The sequence below is a fragment of the Apus apus genome, chromosome 4, assembly GCF_020740795.1.
Source record: "Apus apus isolate bApuApu2 chromosome 4, bApuApu2.pri.cur, whole genome shotgun sequence".
Lineage (NCBI taxonomy): Eukaryota > Metazoa > Chordata > Aves > Apodiformes > Apodidae > Apus > Apus apus.
In genome coordinates this window covers 41,110,158-41,129,634 of record NC_067285.1, presented here as the reverse complement: position 1 = coordinate 41,129,634, position 19,477 = coordinate 41,110,158, and the positions used below count along the sequence as shown (strand labels likewise).

The 19,477-nt window shown below is 47.2% G+C and overlaps 1 protein-coding gene across 1 annotated transcript; it reads left to right on the top strand.

Annotated features, from left to right (window-relative positions):
• Positions 1-453: 453 nt before the first annotated feature.
• On the top strand, positions 454-18,333 carry BMP3 (bone morphogenetic protein 3). Its single transcript, XM_051618799.1, has 3 exons — positions 454-832; positions 12,532-13,442; positions 18,099-18,333. Exons 1-3 carry the CDS (start codon positions 454-456, stop codon positions 18,288-18,290), a joined length of 1,482 nt encoding a protein of 493 aa, XP_051474759.1. The 3' UTR covers positions 18,291-18,333.
• Positions 18,334-19,477: the final 1,144 nt, after the last annotated feature.

Genomic DNA, 19,477 nt, shown 5'->3' with positions numbered 1-19,477 from the left:
TTCCCTCCCTCGCCCCGCACACACGCTCGCACCCACCAAAACTCACCGGGCTGCGCCTGCCCCGCTCACACGGCGCGGGCACCCGGCTGCGCGGGGAGCAGCACCTCCACCTCTCGCCGGAAAACCAACCTGCACAGCAAGGGGAATAAACACCTTCCCTGCCAGCCCCGCGGAGACGGGCGCTTCACACCGTGGCGCTTCCCTTCGCCCCGCTGTATTTTTTTTATTGTTATTTTATTTTTTTCGGTTTTTTTTTTTTCCTTCTCCCGAAAGAAGGAAAACCCGCTGGCGGTTTTTTTTATTATTATTATTATTTGCTATTTTATTTTCTAGCGCGGCCCCGTCCGCCCGCGCTCTCCCGCATCTGGCCGCAGCGAGCTTGGTCGGGGCTCTGGGTTCCCGCCGGGAACGCGGGGCGCTGCGGAGCCCAGCCGGGCTGGGCGGAGGGGCAGGATGGCGGGGACAGCCCGCTGGCTGCTGTGCCTGTGCCTGGGCTGGGGCTGCCTGTGCCTGGCGCTGGGGGACGCGCTGCGGGCCGGCTGGGTCGGGCTGCGGCGCCGGGCGGCCCCGGGAGGAGCTCGGGCAGGCCGGGCTAGAGCCGCGGCAGGTGCCTACGGGCTGGAGCAGGAGGAGCGGCGGCGGCCGGAGCGGCTGCGCCCGGGGGACAAGGTCTCGGAGCACATGTTGAGGCTTTACGATCAGTACAGCGGCGAGGGGAGGGCGGCGGCGAAGCCGCAGGACCCGCTGGGGAAGCTCCGGGACCCGCCGGGGCTCCCGGCGCTGAACCTTCGCCGGGGGAACACGGTGCGTGGTTTCCGCCCGCTGGCAGCAGGTGAGTGGCGGGCGCGGCGGGGAGCCCGCGGGGCCGCCCGCTGCGGCTGCAGCTTGGAGGGGCCGGGGAGGGAACGGGGGAGAGCGTGGCTGCCCGGTGGGGTGATGCTGTGCGGGGAGATGGGCTTCGGTCTGCGGGAATGGAGGTGAGGGAGCGTCTCCGTACCCTGGCAAACAGGTCCTGCCCCGCAGCTGCCTTCCTGGGTGGGTGTATCTGTTGTAGTGGCCCAGGGAGCTTGATGGAGGGAAGGAGGTGAGAAAAGGATGAGAGAAGTAATGCTTCCTGCAGCAACAGGCTTGTCTTTTGGGCTATCATATTTACATTGTCTCAAGATATCTTAATGACTGGCTTATCTCTTCGGCTCCGCGTGCAGCATCTCTGCCGTGTGATGTCTGAGTGCCATATGAGGGAAGTGGAGTAATTAACATATCCTCTCTGGAGTCTCCTTTTATCCGTGTTTTGCATGTGTAGCTTCTGTCGAGTCCAGGGGCTGATTTGCATGTGACAGAGCAATGAGGTGGTTTGGGGATCCTTTAGACTGGCTGCAGAGTTCTCGTTTGCAGACGCTGGTGACAGGACTGGCAATTAAGGGCACTGGAAAATGAGTTTAGCTGAAGCATGATGTATGCGTGGTCAGTAATGCACCTCAGCATCTTTGGCAGTGGCGCTTGGATCTCTCCATCATTACAGACTAGCATGCACAGATAGATTTAGGAAAATGTAAAGTCGTTTTTCATAGAGCAGGGGAAAGGGATGGGGGGATGGCATATTTAAAAAGGCAGCATCCCAAAGGAACTGTGTCCTGGCAGAAGGGGAAGGTGGCACTGCCTCGGTGCTGCATCCCCCAGCTCCGCTCTTGTGCTTTTTGTGCATCTGATCTCTGAAAGGGCTAAATGGAAATGCCAGAACCCAAAAGTGACCCTCGCTGAGATGATGCTTCCCAAATCCACTGCATCCCAAAAGCTTGCTTGTTGTGTGAGAGCTGCCATACCAAGCCTGTCAGCCCAATTTGTCAGTCTCTGTTTTTCACTGCACTAGGGGACTGGCCCAGTAGCTTCCTCACGGGCAGGCATTTAGCGGTAAAACCCAGTGTTGGCTGGGAGTTCGTGACCCGTGTTGATTCCTTCCTCTCCCAGAAAACTCAGAATTGGTTGCCAGGTTTTCCCTACGATCCTTTTGGAGTTTTAGGATTGGTGTCTTAGGAACAAATGTTCTCCATCATGTGTTACTGCAAGTATTTCTGTCCACAAGAGAGGCTTTAGAGGCTGGGAGTGTAAATTCTGTGGTTTTGGAAGATGGAGAGCTGGGACCCCTCAGTTGCTGCTCCTTCAGAAGAACTCTCTTGTGTTCTAACGTGACTGTTTTTTTTCAATATAAAGTCTAATGTGCGTTTGTTGCTTCGTTCTGAAATAAGCAGTTACCTCACTGAAAGAGGGGGAGATACAATAAAAAATAAAAGGGGGGGATTATAATCCCAATATCGGCTCCTTTAAGCATATCTGATTAAAGGTATTTATTGTTCTAAACCTAGGAGGCCTTTGGTTGAAATCCCATCTCTGTGGTCTTTCTGATTATATTTATACTCTCACTTGACATTGGGTGGCAGCAGTCCTATAAACACACTATTCACTAATCCCTTTCCTCCTGCTCCAATACTTTTACAGTTCAAGTGCCAAAGCAATAAATTGGAAGCGGTTATAAGTTTTTTGACACTTTTATAAGTATTTATGCAACGTATTTAACCAGGCAGCTGTTGTCTTTCTCTTGCCATCGGCAGCAGCTGCTTGTTTTGTATGGTCCTTGAGGGCAGAAAAGTGCATTTCCAGAAAGCCCTTAGATCACACATTCCTTGGGGCATCAGGGGCAGTGAAAAGGCTTCTTCTGGTTTCTGACTTTTCTGACTGTTGCACTCCTGGGCTGCAAATCTCATCTCCCACAGGCTTCCCCTTCTCCTTAATGTGGCTGCATCAGTTAAATTAATAAATGATGCCATTATTCCTTCAGCACGTTTTGCCATCCCCACTGCCAGCCCCTTCAGGAGACAGCTTTCTGTCTGCCATCAGAACTTCCCTGAGAATACGCCCATTCCTCCTGCATCTCTAGAGGCCTTGCAAAACAATCTTCAGTGATTTTATTTGCAGTTCAACCGTACGTTTTGCAATTTAATCTTATATATTCAGGAGGGAAACTGGTTCTTTTCGGAAACACAGCTCTCAAATGCGGCTGTGAAACCTTCCTGTCCTCGCTTTTCCCCTGGAGGGTTTCAGCTCTTCTGCAGCACAGGGGAAAGGCCTTTCCTAGATCTCCCCGGTGACCCACCAGACATCTTTTTGAGACCCTGTAAGGTGGAGTGTTGCGTGATGAAACCAAGAACTGGTAGGATTTGTTGAAACTCATCCCTGTTCTTAGTCCAAGAAGAGTGGTGTTGCGTATGGCAGCTGTGGTCTTGCAGTGGACAGCCAGTGAGGAAGAACTAAACCATGGTTAATCAAAAGAGGCATCCTGACAACTGCTAAATGCAAGTTTATTTTTCTGTGGCTCAGTCCTCCAAGGGGATAGGATGGGAGCTTTAGCCCTGTGTGGGCAGCTCTGAAACCTCCATCCTACGCTGCCCTGAAATCTTCTTGAGCACCAGATTTCACAACTAGACTGGATTATTAGTGGTTTGTTCTTTTGGCCTTTGATGAATGTTTGTGTGATCTTCTATTCAGGCAAATTTGTTTTCTATTGGTCTTTCTGAATTATCTCAAAACATCATTGTTCACTTTGAGTCACTCCAGAAAGGACCCTGTGATGCCTGTGTCAAAGCTGAAAGAAACCCCAGGTCCCAAAAGGATATCAAGTGAAATAAGGATGTGCATTGTTCACAGTACACTCAGTTGCATTCCTGTGCTGTTCTCTGTCATTGACTTAACTGCTGTAATTTATTCCTGTGCTTTTGAATCAAAGGATGTTCAGCCCATGATTTCTGAGGCAACTGTGTTGTTGTTGTGGGGTGTCTCTGGGATGACATTAGCAGCCCTTGTCCCACTTAGGCCAGACTTCATAGCGAGCTCTGCTTCAATAAAAATCCTACAACAAAGCCTTTTCTGGTTCTTTACCTGCCAGTACCTCAGCAGTGAGTTGTTTTCCATCCCTTGTGCCTCTAAAAGGGTCATTGGGAGCAAGGCCAGAAGATACAAAAGTCAGAGCCCAACACCTGGACAATTGTGCAAGTGTACTCTTCAACTGTGGTCGAGTCTGTGCACCAGTTTCTCCACACGAATGTTCTTTCCTCCTGCCAGTTAGCCAAGTGACCAGACCTCCAGCTGATACAAATCTGCTTGCCTTCAGTGCTTCCTGTGGAGGTGTGCTGATCTGCAACTTCTGAGGCTCAGGATCTGGAGGAAAGATACAGCGTGGAATGAATAAAAGCGAGTGGAGAGATAAAAGCCTCAAATGCAAAACCTTCAGTCTGGTTTTGAAAGCACTTTTAATCATAGCACTGCTAAAGGAACATGTCTTGCAAATGAGTCATTTAAAAAACTCAACTTTAATTGGAGGGTCCCTCTAATGATGTTATAGTAAAGCTATACAGGCAGAAATTACTCTAAACTCTTTTTTATTGACTGAATTTCAAGTAATCCTAGGTATTACACCTGCCCTTAGGCCAATTCTTGTGGTTTAAGAACTATGTTGTCCTTCTTTCTCAAAATACCTTTCTTTCCTTTGTTGTGGTATGAAATGCCCACGCAAACAAGGGAAACCAAGTACTGCACAGGGAAACCAGCTAGTCACTGGCTGCCATCGGCCTGCAAAAACCAGTACAGGCCAAATTCTGGCCTCTTTGAACTCTAGTAATATTAAGGTTCTTTTTTAACAGGAGCTTTAAAAAAAGGCAGGCAGGAGACGGTGAATGTGTGGGGTTTTTTGGTTTTGTTTGGTTTTGGGGTTGGGTTTTGTTTAGGTTTGGGTTTGTGTTTTTTTTTTTTTGTTGCTGTTCTATAAATAAAATGCAAGCGGCAGCATCCTGGTAGTTTTTAGGCAGAAGGAACCTGAAAACCATTATGATCTGGACAGGCTGGGCCCATATCTTCAAAGCTTCTCCGAATTAAATGGGCAGGGTCTGTAGGTTTGGCCACTGAGGACGAGAATGTGAATTTTCTGGCTTTTGTTCCCATCAGTCTCACTGTGCTGCACATAGATGCAGTGAGTCTCACTCACTGCACATGGATGACCTGTGCTTGCCATCCCCAGTCTGTCACAGTTTCTAGAGCAGGTCACTTCACATGTGAAGAGTTCTGGCCTCGAGAGGACAGGCTCTGCACAACTTGGTTTTCCTACAGCCAACCTGCTGCCACCAGCTGAAGTGGAGCTAATCATGGTTATGAGAATTAGAATCAGCTTTTGGTGTTCCCAGATTTGTGGGCTTAATTAAGGCAAACTCCTTACTTGCTTAACTGAGGCGAGCCTGGAGTTTGATACTGTGTTCAGTTTTCAGAGCTGCTGTGGTCTTTCTGCTTAAAAATACATAGCAGAGAGATCATTTGCTCACTGTCCAGCACATTTATGATGTGCAATGTGCATATTTGTGGTTTTTGTGTCATAAAACCCACATGTAAGTTAGATCCTGAGCATGCACCATCGCTGTGTCTCAGAGTTCTTTATTTAATTAGCTGACAGCTTTAATCAGGGTGATGGACTTTTTTTTTTAATCAAGTTACTAGCTGCTCTGACCTTATTTGCTTTGTGAAAATAATTGAAGCCATTAAAAAGAGGAAACTGTATCCTATTTGTATTTTTCTTATTTTTTACAAAATGCTGAAATTGGTAAGGGGGAAGCAGCAATTGAGTAGGAGTAAAGGTGGGAGAAAAGAAGAAATCTGGATTCCAAATCTGTGTTTCTCTTCTGGAACTTGTTCCCATTTCCACCTCTGAATGAACTTTTGTAGCTGGACTGTGAACCTGTGGAAACAAAGTTTTACAACGGAAACACTGATACATTCTTAGCTGTGCACTGGCACAAGAGCACCACTTTAATATCTCATTTAAATGATGGTTAATGATGACTATATAACTAAATAGTCCTCGTTATTGCATCCTTTTTCACCCGTGGGATAGATTTGGCAGTCCATAAAAACGTCAGTGCATCCTCTATAAAGGTAAACACACCAGACGTTAGTGGAGTCATTCCAGCTTATTGATGCCTGGAAATGCCCCTTGTAACAGGAACATGTTCATGCTGGTGATGTCAGTCTCCACAGACCTTCTGCATTTTCTTAAAATTCCTTTTTAATGCCAGGAAGAGGGAATCCATGCAGCTGTGGGTTATTGCAGGAATGGGAGGGTGCACAGGCTGTGCCTGAAGATTCAGTGGGTACAGATCCAGGCTGGGGGGAGAATGGCTGGAGAGCAGCCCTGAAGAAGAGGACCTGGAGGTGGTAGTTGATGAGAAGCTCGACATGAGCTGCCGGTGTGATCTCACAGCCCAGAGGGCCAGTCACATCCTGGGCTGCATCAAAAGAAGTGTGGCCAGCAGGGCCAGGGAGGGGATTCTGCCCCTCTGCTCTGGTGAGACCCCACCTGGAGACTGTGCCCTATTCTGGAGCCCTCAGCACAGGAAAGACTTGGACGTGTTGGAAAGGGTCCAGAGGAGGTCTATGAATATCATCCAAGGGCTGGAGCACCTGTGCTACCAAGGCAGGCTGAGAGAGTTGGGGTTGTTCAGCCTGGAGGAGAGAAGGCTCCAGGGAGACCCCTTAGTGGCCTTCCAGGACCCGAAGGGGCTACAGAAAAGCTAGGGGGAGGCTTTTCCACTAGAGAGGGCAGTGATAGGACAAGGGGGAATGGTTTTAAACTGAAAGAGGGTAGATGTAAGTCAGATATTAGGAAGAAATTCTTCACCACGAGGGTACTGAGGCACTGGAACAGGTTGCCCAAGGAGGGTGTGGATGCCCCTTCCCTGGAGGTGTTCAAGGCCAGGTTGGATGAGGCTTGTGCAGCCTGGGCTGGTGGGAGGTGTCCCTGCTCATGGCAGGGAGGTTGGAACCTGCTGATCTTTAAGGTCCCTTCCAATCTTAAGCATTCTGTGATTCTATGATTCTACTTGAGCTGTAGTGCCATGAGCTGGGTTGCTTTCTGGCCTGACTGATCAGTAAATAACCTGGCCTCTCCCATAGCCTCAGCAAGGAGGAACAGCACGCTCTGGGTGACAACTGCCTGTGTGCTAGAGGAAGGCTTTTCCACTGTAGGCCTGGGGAGGCTGGACCTTCCCTATTCCCCCACCCTGCAGAGCTCTGTCCTTGCTTTTGCAGGAGACTGGAGAAGGGATGCTGGCCCCGTACAGGCTTTGCTGTGGTGCTGCTGGTGTCTGCGCTTCATTCGAGCACGGGGAAGCCCACAGGCAGGCTATCCATCTAACAGCATGTACCTTCCAAATTATATCCTGTCATGCAGAGTTTGGTCTTGCAAATCCCTCCTCAGGCTGGCAGCAACATAGCATGATCCCTTGAAGGGGGGCAGAGATTTCCATTAAAATCTGGCCTCAGAGTATCTGGAAGGTAGCAGCATATTCCTTGCATGTGTTTTTCCTTTGCTTTTGTTTCCTTTTCAATCAGCTCCTCCTTGCATGCTTTGGTGCTGAGAAGTGCTTCCTATTCTATTCCTACTGAAGAGCAAAGCTGAGCTGGCAGAACTCACTTTAGGTAAGAAAGAAATAAAAGACTTAGCTCAAGTACTGGTGCTCAGATAGAAACCTACTGCTCACAGAGCTGGGAGCTGTTTTGAGTGAGCAGGGGAAGTTACTGCTCAAACAATACTGAGTTGCCACAGAATTACACTCTGCACTGCTGCAAATAAGTGTGAGGTTTTCTAAATACAGCTGCTCAGTCTTGCCAGGCAGTAAGGTGGTGGACAACCTGAGTTCAAGTTGGCTCCAGCAGCTGCCTGCAGTGCAAGGACACTCAGGGTGCCTGAGATCTTCCCACTGCTGCTGTAGCCCAAGAACCAGCTCAGGCAGAGCAGCACCTTCTGTCCAGCATCCCTCTGAAGGGACATATTTCAGCATCAGATGTTGTCTGTGTCTGCAACATATTTCTTGTCTGGGCAACTAGCACAAAGAAAGCTGCTGCAAAGTTTTCACCAGGTTTTGTTTAATGTTGAAAACATAAGGAAAAAAAAAGCTTTTGCAGTGCCCGTAGGTTTCTGGGCCTGTGTTTTCCTTTCTTTCACCTGCAAAACTGGCTTTATCCTTCTAGACCAATAAAGGGCTTTGTTGCAAGGAGATCTTGTTGCCTTTAAGACCTTCTGTGTCTTGTCACAGAGGGCAGACTGGGCAGAGGCCTTAGTTGGGCTTAGTCTGCCTCTTTCCACTGGCTGCTGAGCAATTGTTGATGAACTTCACCCTGCAGTTTGGTCCCCTCCTCCATTTAACATGGAGCTATTGATGGCAGCATCTTTGGAAATATGATGGACAAGGTATTAGCGTTGAAGCCCTACTTAGATTTGGTTTGGGTTCTTGTTTTGGATCCCTAGGGATTAGCAAGGAGGGAAATGGGGCTGTTTGGATGAGAAGAGTTCTAAGAGTAAAGACTAAAGCCTCAGCCGACGTTAGTCAGTAAAACTCCACTGGTGTCAGATGACTAAGCTGGAGGAGGCTCATGGAAAGCTTCCTGCATCCCCAAGACATTTGCTTAGGTGGTTCTCAACCTCCTGACATGGATGAAAAGTTTAAACCATGCTTCTGACCTTGGCTAGTAGTGTAAAACTACATTGATTGTGGGGATAGATTGTCAGGAGTTTTCTGTCTGGGTTTAAGAACAAAGTTTCACTGAAGTGAAATGAAGTTCTTTTGAGGGAAAGGTGCATTTGTAGATATTTTCAAGGTGAATCCTCCATGATGTGTCTGTCCTTTCTAGGGGAAAGGACTGGCCCTTGGAGCGCTTGTTTCAGTGCATCGGTCGCATCCGAGAGTCAGGAATTGCTGTCACACAAGGGATGGATTTAACACGGTGTTCCCAAGTTGTGACAGAAGCCCAGGACACACAGTTGGGTTTGGCTGAGCCGGAAGCCAGCAAATCTGTAGACATCTGTGCTGGGAACTGGTTTCAAGATGTTTGTGGAGACTGAATGATGCACAAACCCTCTGGAGCGCTGAGTGGGGAGGCGGTTCGGTGAGAACACAGCACCACCTGCTGCCAGCAGTGCTTTGGGCGTGGGGTTAAAGTGCTGAGAGTAGCTTCTCAAGGCTTCCTTCTAATCAAAACTATATATTCCTCCTGTGTCGGCCTCACGCCAGCTAGGGTTTCTCCATAAACAAAAGCAGCTTGTTTTGTGTTGCACTGCAAAATGTCAATTTAGAACAGGCAGTGTTGTGAAGTTCTTATTAAAGATTAAAATCCAAACTTGTCATTCAACATACAGCAGTGATTCAAATAATAACTTCTTTAACAGGCACTTATGAGACATTGTAAAGTCTGGTTCCTAAGACTGATGTACTTAAGCCTCTGCCAAACTACATATTAACTTCATTACATTAGTGGTTACAAACCAAGCAGAGGTCAGGTCCTCTTGTGTGCTTAGTACAGATGCAATAAACAGCCAGTTTGGGCTTGAGGAATTAAAAGTAGGATGGAAGGCAAAGAAAATCTAGTTCCCCAGGCATAAGTGATAGCTAGAAATTGGGTTGGTTTGGTACCTTAGTTTTCAGCTGTTGGGAACTTAGCTATGTGGTGCACCATCAGGTTGGGCTAAATATGTAAACCATCATGGAATCATAGACTGGTTTGGGTTGGAAGGGACCTTCAAGATCATCTAGTTCCTACCCCCCTGCATGGGCAGGAACACCTCCCACCAGCCCAGGTTGCTCAGAGCCCCATCCAACCTGCCCTTCAACTCTTCCAGGGATGGGGCAGCCACAGCTTCCCTGGGCAACCTGTTGGTGTCTCACCACCCTCACACTAAAGAGGCCTTAACAATTCCCCTGTTTCACTGATAAAAGTGTACGTTGTTTTTTTCCTAATTTCATGGAGCAAAACGTGTTATATTGGGAAGGAAGTTTCTGCCTTTCTAGTGAGACCAATTCCTGCATTTTTAATGTGTTGGTTAGAATATTGATGCAAAAAAAAAAAAAAAAAAAGTTTAGAAAAAGAGGCCACTTAGATTGTTGAGATGGGGATGGGGAGGCAGAGGGAGAATACAATCTTTTCCTGGACTTACCTAATGGCATTAGCAGCTGGGATATTGCAGGCTGGGAGCACAGAATGTCACCCAGAACATAAAGCTGCCCAAATATTTGAAAGATCAGTACTGGAAATGATGTATTTACTTGTCTGGGCTGGGGACTTATTCCAGTGTTTTGAGGGTGAGAGTGAGGAGGCTGTTCTTCTGTAGTCCACAGGCATCTCTGTGCTTGTCGTTGCTAGAATAAAACATAAAATAATGAGCAAAACTCTTGCAAAATTCTATAAACTGCAACTTCAGCCTCTGGAGAGGGTTTTGACATGCCATGTTGTCCAAGAAGCATTTAACTCTGTGTTCCCTTGTTTTCCTAATGTGTTGGGTTGTTTCCAGCCCTTTGGGGGCTGCAGACCATACTTTTGCTTTACTGTATTTGACTTTTCCATACAGCCTGGTTTTATAGCTCTCAATAGCACCTTAACATTTGGACCTGTATTTCTCTCGCTCTGAGGGACAGAACTAACTGCAGTCCAAGCAGGAAATTTTAAAATAAAAATTAAACCTTCCCCCCAGGCCTTTCTGTTGCACCCTACAGGGTATTAAAGTTGTCAGCCACCTGTTCCCACAGATGGGCCCCTGTTTTAGGTGTCTTTGGGTTTGGGCAAGATACCTGTGGTGGGTTTGACTGCTCTAACTGCACAGCTGCCAAAGCCCCCCCTGTCCCCGTGTCTCACTGAATCCATACAGTAACATCCCAAACAGGAGGAAGGATTGTCCCTGGCTTGTTGTCCTGTGCACAGGGGCACCACTTCCCTCCCCCACAAAAGGACATTTTGGGTTGGCTTTCTAATGGTTATAGGGGTTGCTTTAGTACTGCTAACCTACCTTCAGCTATTGGCTCCTAGTGTAAATACTTCTAACTATGACTGGCTTGAAAATTGATGGGATGTCCTGGGTGGAATGGACAAAGTTTACCCAGTGGAATTGCAGCAGTCCTGGGACTGATGATTTTAGAAGGAAACTTCAGTTTCCATTAGAGTCTGACACTCAGCGTGTGTGTCTTGAGCTCATTATAAAGGGTGAATCATCTCTCCAGAGCTGACATCCAAGCCTTTCCAATGGTTAAACAGTGATTCTATCCTGGTGTTTCTTCTCCCTGCATCTCCAAAGCCACGTTCCTTCTTTGTGTGCAAGGCTGTTGTCAGTAACTTTATACTTCCTTCTGTGCCCAACTCTAGCCTCGCTGGTGAAGGGCTCTGGGTCATGAAGACCCAGTTCACATGCAGAGGTCACTGATGACTTGAGGGGCCAATAAATTGGTCTTATGGTAATGGAAGAATGGTTAATATTGAGAGGAGACATCCTGTGTAACACAGGATTTCACTTTGTCTTTTCATTTGGCTTTTGGTATATGTAGCTCTTTGTATGTTTGCTTACCTGTTTTGCATACTGACATACATAGGTAGCTGTACCAAATGTTGCATGGTTGTGGGTCCCTTTGACATCTTCAGAAGCCAGGAGTAAATGCCACCCAGTCTTGTAGGTGAGGCCCAGACCACAGGGGAGCAGCGTGGAAGGTTTAAAGGAACCAGCTGGGCTTTTTTTGCATTGAACACCTTGGCAGTCAGAGCTGAAGTGACTTACCTGGCAGTACACCTGAAAGCCTGTCACAACACGGAGGGTTGTGCCCTGTTTGAATCCAGGGTGTTCCTCTTTCTCACTGCCACCTTCAGCCTCTAGCAAGATGGAAGGAAATACCCATCTGAGGCTGGGGCTCAACAGGATAGTGGAAGTTTACAGACAATCCAGTGGTTGGTGAAGCCAGGGGGAACCTGTTTCCAGCTTCAGCTAGGCCTGGGCTAAGGCATGGTTCAGTGCCATTGATGTCCCAGTTGTCTTGGAAAAAAAAAGACAAGTCTTTAGTCAGGACAGGGACAGTAAGTTACCTTGGTGCATTTTGAGATGGAAGGGTGTTGGAAGTGTTACATAGAGAAGAAATCAAAAGAGCAAAACCTTACTCTGGTGTCACTAATGTTTCTGGATGATAGATCAAGCTGTGTTGCTGTGACCTAGCTGCTTTCCTCAAGTCAGAGGAGCAGTAGAAAATCTGAGTAATTCTGGATGGAGTTAGGTATTAGAAGGAAACCAGATTGAAAGTGTGTGATTTGCAGTCACCAGTTTACCAGCTTGGCTATTTTCTGAATAGTGGCCTAAACATATTCCCACTGCACTGTGTGAAGATTCCCATGAATCATAGAACCATAGACTGGTTTGGGCTGGAAGGGACCTTGAAGATCATCTAGGTCCAAACCCCCTGCATGGGCAGGGACACCTCCCACCAGCCCAGGCTGCTCCAAGCCTCATCTAACCTGGCCTTGAGCACTTCCAGGGATGGGGCAGCCACAGCTTCCCTGGGCAACCTGGGCCAGCGTCTCACCACCCTCACACTCAAGAACTGTACAGCCTGGAAAGCAACGCGCTTGGTTCTTTCTTTACAGCAGTTTGAAATGCCTTTGTTCTTATCTAAGTACTTCTTCTTCTAGGGAGCCCTGAAAGCCAGGAGATGTACATTTTTAACTTGACGTCACTCACCGAGTCTGAAAACATCTTGTCAGCTTCAGTGTATTTCTATGTTGGTGACCTGCTGCACGCTAAGTGGAACTGTTCCCAATCCAGAGGCTGTTCTCGCCGTGGGCACAGGAAACCTGAACTTCAGATGCATCTTTCAGTTTGGACCTTTCCTTCTGCTGGGAACCAGACTCGGAGCCTGGGACATTTCCTCATCAACATCTCCACTGCTTACCAGGATGTCCTTTCCTGGCAGTGGAAGGATATCACTCAGCTCCTGCACGAAGCAAAACGAAACAAGGAACTCCTGATGGGTGTCAAAATGGATCTGGCCGGCCGTCACCCCTGGAAAAGGGCCCCATCGCGCTATGAACCCTACGTTCTGGTTTATGCCAATGATTCTGCTATTTCAGAGCCAGAGAATGTTGTCTCTAGTTTGCAAGGACACCGTCATCCCCTGGCAAGGGTCTTTCCCAGGCCAGAAAACCAGGTGAGGAGCAGCCTCGGGAAACGGCGGCGGAAGCGCTCTGCAAACACCCTCTTGCCGTTGCAGAACAACGAGCTCCCGGGAGCCGAGTACCAGTACAACGAGGAGGAGAGGTGGGAAGACAGAAAAACCTACAAAACCTTTCAGCCCCGCTTAGCAGAGAGGGCAAAGAGCAAGAAAAAGCAGAGGAAGAATCAGCACCAGAAGAGCCAGACCCTCCAGTTCGATGAGCAAACGCTGAAGAAGGCGAGGAGGAAGCAGTGGAACGAGCCCAGGTACTGCACCCGGCGCTACCTCAAGGTGGATTTTGCAGACATTGGCTGGAGCGAGTGGATTATTTCCCCCAAATCCTTCGATGCCTATTACTGCTCAGGGGAATGCCAATTCCCAATTCCAAAGGTACAGTCTTTCATTGATTCTTTTGCACTGTTCCCCTAAACTATGCGTGTTCTTTCCTGCGCCAGTAAAAGGCAGCTGCTCACCTGTTACGTGTTTGGGCCTAGCAAATAAGTGGTATCCCTGTCTCGTGCTGCAAAGAGTGGTGGTTAGAACAGCTAGTAAAAAGACAGGCTTGTAAAGGTAATTAAAACAATATTACATGGTATTACTTTTTTTGTCCAGAACCCAAATTGCCATAAAACATTTCCTGAATAGTGCTTATGATGTGTGAACTTGTTATTAACCTGTTTAATAAACATAATACAAGCCAGATTCAGAAAATTGCTTGTTAGGCAGTAAGTTGTTAGGTCTCAAAGGAGTCTCTGCTGCCAGACCGACGCTGGGGCCAGTCAGCATAGCTGGCTGTGGGGAAACATGTTCCTCCTGAGGCATGGCTGTCCCAAGGACAGGGACTCTGTGGAGCTGGAGGAGCAGTTGGGATGCTCTGGATCCAGGCCAGGTAACTTTTGAAATGTTCTGGTTTTTATTAAATCGTTGCATGTGTGTTAGCATGAAAGGGTGATGTGCTCCTAGCCCTGTGACTTAGGTGGATGAACTTAAGGCCACTAAGATGATGAAGGGACTGGAGGATCTGCCCTGTTATGAGAAGGCTGAGAGAGCTGGGGCTGTTCAGCTTGGAGAAAAGGAGGCTGAGGGGGGAGCTCATCAATGCTTACAAATATCTCCAGGGGGTGTCAGGAGGACGGGGCCAGACTCTTCTCAGGGGCGTCCAGGGACAGGACAAGGGGCAGTGGGCACAAGCTGGAACACAGGAAGTTTAACCTAAATATGAGAAAATATTTGTTTACTCTGAGGGTACCAGAGCACTGGAACAAGCTGCCCAGGGAGGTTGTGGAGTCTCCATCCCTGGAGCCCTTCCAAACCCACCTGGGCATGTTCCTGTGTGATCTGCTCTAGGGGATCCTGCTCTAGCAGGGGGGTTGGACTAGATGATCTCCAGAGCTCCCTTCCAACCCCCCCATTCTGTGATTCTGTGAACTCAGCTCCTTAAAATCAAATGCCCAATGTCATTATTAGCAGCATGGACCCTCCCTGGAGTCCACTGAAACCTGAAAGCAGCATGTGGTGCTTGAGGCTGGCCCGAAATGAAGGATACACACAAATAATGCCTTCAGGAAATGTCAGTCAAGGTAGGGCTGTAACCTCTCCTTCCAGAGCTTTCTTTCCTGCCACAGTGAAACCTGGACAGTTAGTTCTGGAATTCATGTGGCATTTCAGTGGCTTAAAGACCCAAAGGAGTCAGCCTTTGAAAATGACAGGTGGAGAAATGTACCAAAGGGGATGGAACACAGAGAAAACAAGCTGAGGAAGGCAGGAGACTCTCTTTTCTGGACGGGGTGACTCACCTGACTACCTGCAACTGCAGTGCCAGGTTTTCAGGCATCAGGTCAAAGGAAAAAATGAAGGGGAACAAGAAGAGGTGGAGTCATTACCTTTGAATATCGTACACTGGGCCTTTTGCTTCACTGTTGATAGGAACCGCGCTCAGTCGAACAGGGAACCCAGCATACAGGTTAGACATTTTAAAAGCACCAGACCTGGACTTCTCCCATTCTCACTTTAAGGACACATGAATGAAAAAAATACTGCTATGTCCCTCTGCTTAAGACTGGGTAGCAATCTTTATTCACTAAGCTGCAGCTTTAGTTATTTTTTTAAGATTGTAAAAAGATGTTCTGCCAAATTTGGGTTCTGCTGCCCTGCAGATAGCAGCCTTGGCCTCTGAGATGTCCCAGTTTAGCTCCGTCCTCTCAAATCTGTAGACTGCAGTATTGGCTGCTATTATCATGGTAACTAAGTCTGGCAGTCCCAAGGGAGTGTTCCTCCTCCTCTTCACCCCTCACCTCTGCACAGGGTAGGCATGGACGCACTATCAGAAGGTGTCCCTGCCCTGGAAAAAGTTTGTGGTAGAAAATAGGTGACAAATCATCAGGAGAGATGGGTAGGCAAGTAAATAGCATTTAAGTGACTTTGCTGATGGGGAGCAGGTCTGATTGCCATGAGCTAAGCTTGTAGTGCAGGCCTGCAGGGCCATAAGTAGGACACCTGTTTTCTTCTACAGATTCCTACTGGAAAGCCTAATCCAGCCTTTATGTGTGAAACTCTCTAGACTCAGTCAGGTGAAAAATTATAGACACAGAGCATTATTTGGACACTGGGAAGCTGAATATTTGCTGCCATGTACTGCAGAGAGAGACAGTTCACTGAAACCCATTGTGAGTCTGGTTCCCTGAAAGCAATTGGTAGATTTCTGTCCAGGTTGGAGTTCAGGTTGTTCCTTTTGTGTGCTTTTTTAATCACAAAACCCCAAATTACCTCATTTTCCAAAGAGAACAAAAAGCTGAATTATATAAAAATGTGAAATGAGCATCTTCTGGAGCCAGGTGTTATTCTTGTTATTCATGCACAATACCTGGTGCTGCTAATAACACTGAGTTTGCAAAATGGTACCATAACCATCAGGCAATAACACACTAATCTGTGCCTGTGGGTATATAATGTTCCCTTGCCAAGGGTGTCTAAAAGTTTTAGGAACAGATGTGTCTCTTCCCCCGCCCCAACACTTCCACCCCCAAATTTTCTGGCCTTACCCTTTTCCCTGACTTCAATTAGCTGCTTTGCTTGCTGTCCAACCCAGGTGTGTGGGGCTTGAGCATGTGGGCCAGGCAGACCCTCTCCCAGGTCAGGAACGAAAGCTCGTAGCTGACTTCATTTGCCCTGCTCATAACATATCTCTAATGGAATTCAAGAGGGCAGCCAGTCTCCCAAGGACACGTGCAGCTTAGCAGGTGCAGCCTGAGCCACAGCTGGACTCATTCACACATTTGGCAGTTTGGGGTCAGCTCAGGATTTTTTTTTCCTCCAAAAAGATCAGGCTCTGTGTAACATCTGCATTTAAAAGGGACTTGGATCCTGGGCGTACTTGAGAAAACTCTGACTCTCTCAGAGGATAAACAGAAGCAAGGGATGTGCAGGATTGGCCCCATTTCTTGCCCAGCCTTGCTGCAGGTGAAGTAGGTTCCTCGTGGGGAGAAGAAAGAAACATTCACATTCTGTCTCATGTCCATAAAGAGTAGCTGAATGCTCCCCAGTGAATCCTTTTCAATTCTGTGTCAAACGGTTCCAGTTCTCTCTTGACACTAGTTTCAACAACATGATGTGGATGAAGTCCATTCTGATCCATCTCTGTTGGAATTCAAGGAACAGCTGTCTCCATGGGGAAGAAGGAAAATACAGCAGTTGTGAGCAGTTGTGAAAATACACAGTTGTGAGCTACTTGGCTGGGCGTAGGGGCAGGTTAGACATCCCTGTGTATTGCCAGCAGAGTTGGAAGCCCTTACTCCTGAATGTACTAACTTGCTACACAAAAGATACAACTAGACAGAATCTCCCAGTTGTTCCTGTGCTTTTTTGCATGCCAGATCATTCAAGCTTGCACCTCAGGTAAGTACATCTCTGACCCCTAAGACTGATTTTTCCAAAAGAGAATCATCTCTTGCTGTGGCAAAACTGCCAGTCACAGATTTGGCCCAAATGATCTTGTTCCAGGTATTTCTCAGTGGTATCTGACTGACGATATTGAACTGTGCAGTTCCCAGGTTGTACACATCAGAGATGCTCTCAAAAGCACTGTTCAAGTTTCATTCTTCCAAAACCACAAGTCTTGGGCTAAAAACTACTTCTTGTGCATTTTTCATGATTGGCTGCCTTTCATATAGACACTTGGATTTGGGAGGGTTTGGAGCTCAAGAGGTAATACTTAGTATTTTTCATTCCTAGGAATTTAATCATTTTTATGAGTGTATTAACGAACTCTGGCTGTTCAAAGACAGTTATCTCACTGCTCAGCCTTTTGGTCATCACCCCAAAGTGTGTTCCCGTTTACATGACTCTAAATCTGGGAAACTTTGTCCTGTGGAGAAAACGTCCCCTTAACATGTAGTACAACTGACACGGGATTTGGGTGCTCAGTTACTTGGCAGTGTCACTAGGAGAAGTGATTTGGCATGGAAGAACAAGCAAAACAACCACAAGAGCAAACTGGAACCATTAGCATCATGGCATCAAGTACTTCCTTCTCTCCTCTGGACACATTTGATCCACTTTTGTTTTTCCTGACTCACTCATGCCCACCAGTCAAACTTCCAAGTGATGTTTCTTTTGCTCCCCTAATGACTCAGCCTGCTAGTACTTTGCCTCCCTCCCAGTCAGACAAGTTTTATGACTAAATTGTAACTTACTTAGCTCGGGAGAGACTACCTTGCCTTATAGGTACACCTTGCTGCAAGGTCTGCTGCCCGGGCCTTTTCCTGGGAAGGCACATCCCAGAGATCCCAAGGCTCCTTCCCCAGCACTGCAAGCAGTGGAGCAACACTCACATCCAGTGGCCAGAAGAACCACATTCCCTGCTGCTGGCTCAGGGCAGCTGTGGTGACAACTGGAAATGGTTGCCTAGAAGACAGATTCCACAGCTAGTCAACTGTGGATTCTGCACAGGGCCCTTCTTGAAAATAAAGCCCAGTTGTGTTGTAGAGTAGGTGGGGCCCATTCCGGGATGGGTGCAGTTCCATATTGTGCTGTGTCTTTCTCTTGCAGGCCTTGAAGCCATCCAACCATGCCACCATCCAGAGCATAGTGAGAGCTGTTGGGGTCGTCCCGGGCATTCCTGAGCCTTGCTGCGTTCCTGACAAAATGTCCTCTCTTAGTATCTTATTCTTTGATGAAAATAAAAACGTGGTTCTTAAGGTGTACCCCAACATGACAGTGGAATCCTGTGCGTGCAGATAACATCTCGGGAGACCCTTTTGGAATGCTGAGGTGATCACTTGGTACTGGGGAAGGGGATGGGAGGGGGTGTTTCATGATACCTACTTTTTGTTTGCACTGCCAATGCATTTCCTTTGGACTAAAAAGAAAAAAAAAAATCTATCTATATATATAAACAAATCCAAGCAAAGAGGATGGAAATGGAATGGATTCCAAATAGCAGTTCCAAGGGAAGAGAACATGAACTTCATTCGTCTCTGAATTTGACCACGACACAAGTCTTGGCAATGGGGACTGACTGTTGCTGCTGAGATCCAAGAGATCAAGAGGAATTTGAAAAAGACTCTTCAAGAAGGACATGCTGATCTATTTTTGTACAAGACTTGGGAAGCAGCAATTTTTGTCTCCCTCCATTTTGACTAATGGGGAGGGAGGTGAGAAAGATACTGTTCTTCATTTTAAAGCTAAGCTTTCTGCCTTAGGTCATTGTGTAGTGCAGCAAGGAAGGCAAACAAATCCAGCATCCTAAGAGCCTTAGGTAATCCAACTGAGACGTAGATCTCCTTGGGATGACATGTCATCATCTGCATGTGTGCATTCATTTTCATGGACATGCTCTTGGGAATTCAGCTTATTAGAGGTCAGTGTCCTCAGTCAGAAGAACACAAAGCACGTTACGAGTGGAATGGTGGTATCTCAAAAGCAAAGACTTTTCTTTCATGCCACTGTGGCAACTCAGCAGGCCAAGGGTAGGAAGGTGTCACACTCTCTGAAGCAGCTGAGCAGCTTGTTCACAGCACATATTCTAGAATGTAGTTACAAATAATCTGTGAGTAAATCATGGTAGTTGATTCCTGGTATGAAATTATTTGGTGCATAATTTTTATCTGTAGTCCTTCACTACAATTATTTGATCAAAACAGCCTCTGGGTTGGTGAGTTTTGATTGCTACATTAATCAGATAGTAGATTTTTTAATTTTTTTTTAATCTCAGTTCACTTCTACTCTGGAAATCAAATTTGTTGTACCTATGCTGTCAATTTAAGACTTCTTACTAGCGAGTTTTGCACAGTAAAAACACAAAGAATTCTTTCAGTTGCTTTATTTGCCAAAAAATTCATATGAGAAGCTACAAGCAGGAAAGAAAACAGCTAACAAAGCTCTCACACAGCTCCAAAAGTTAGAGAGTACATGTTCACAGAAGTACT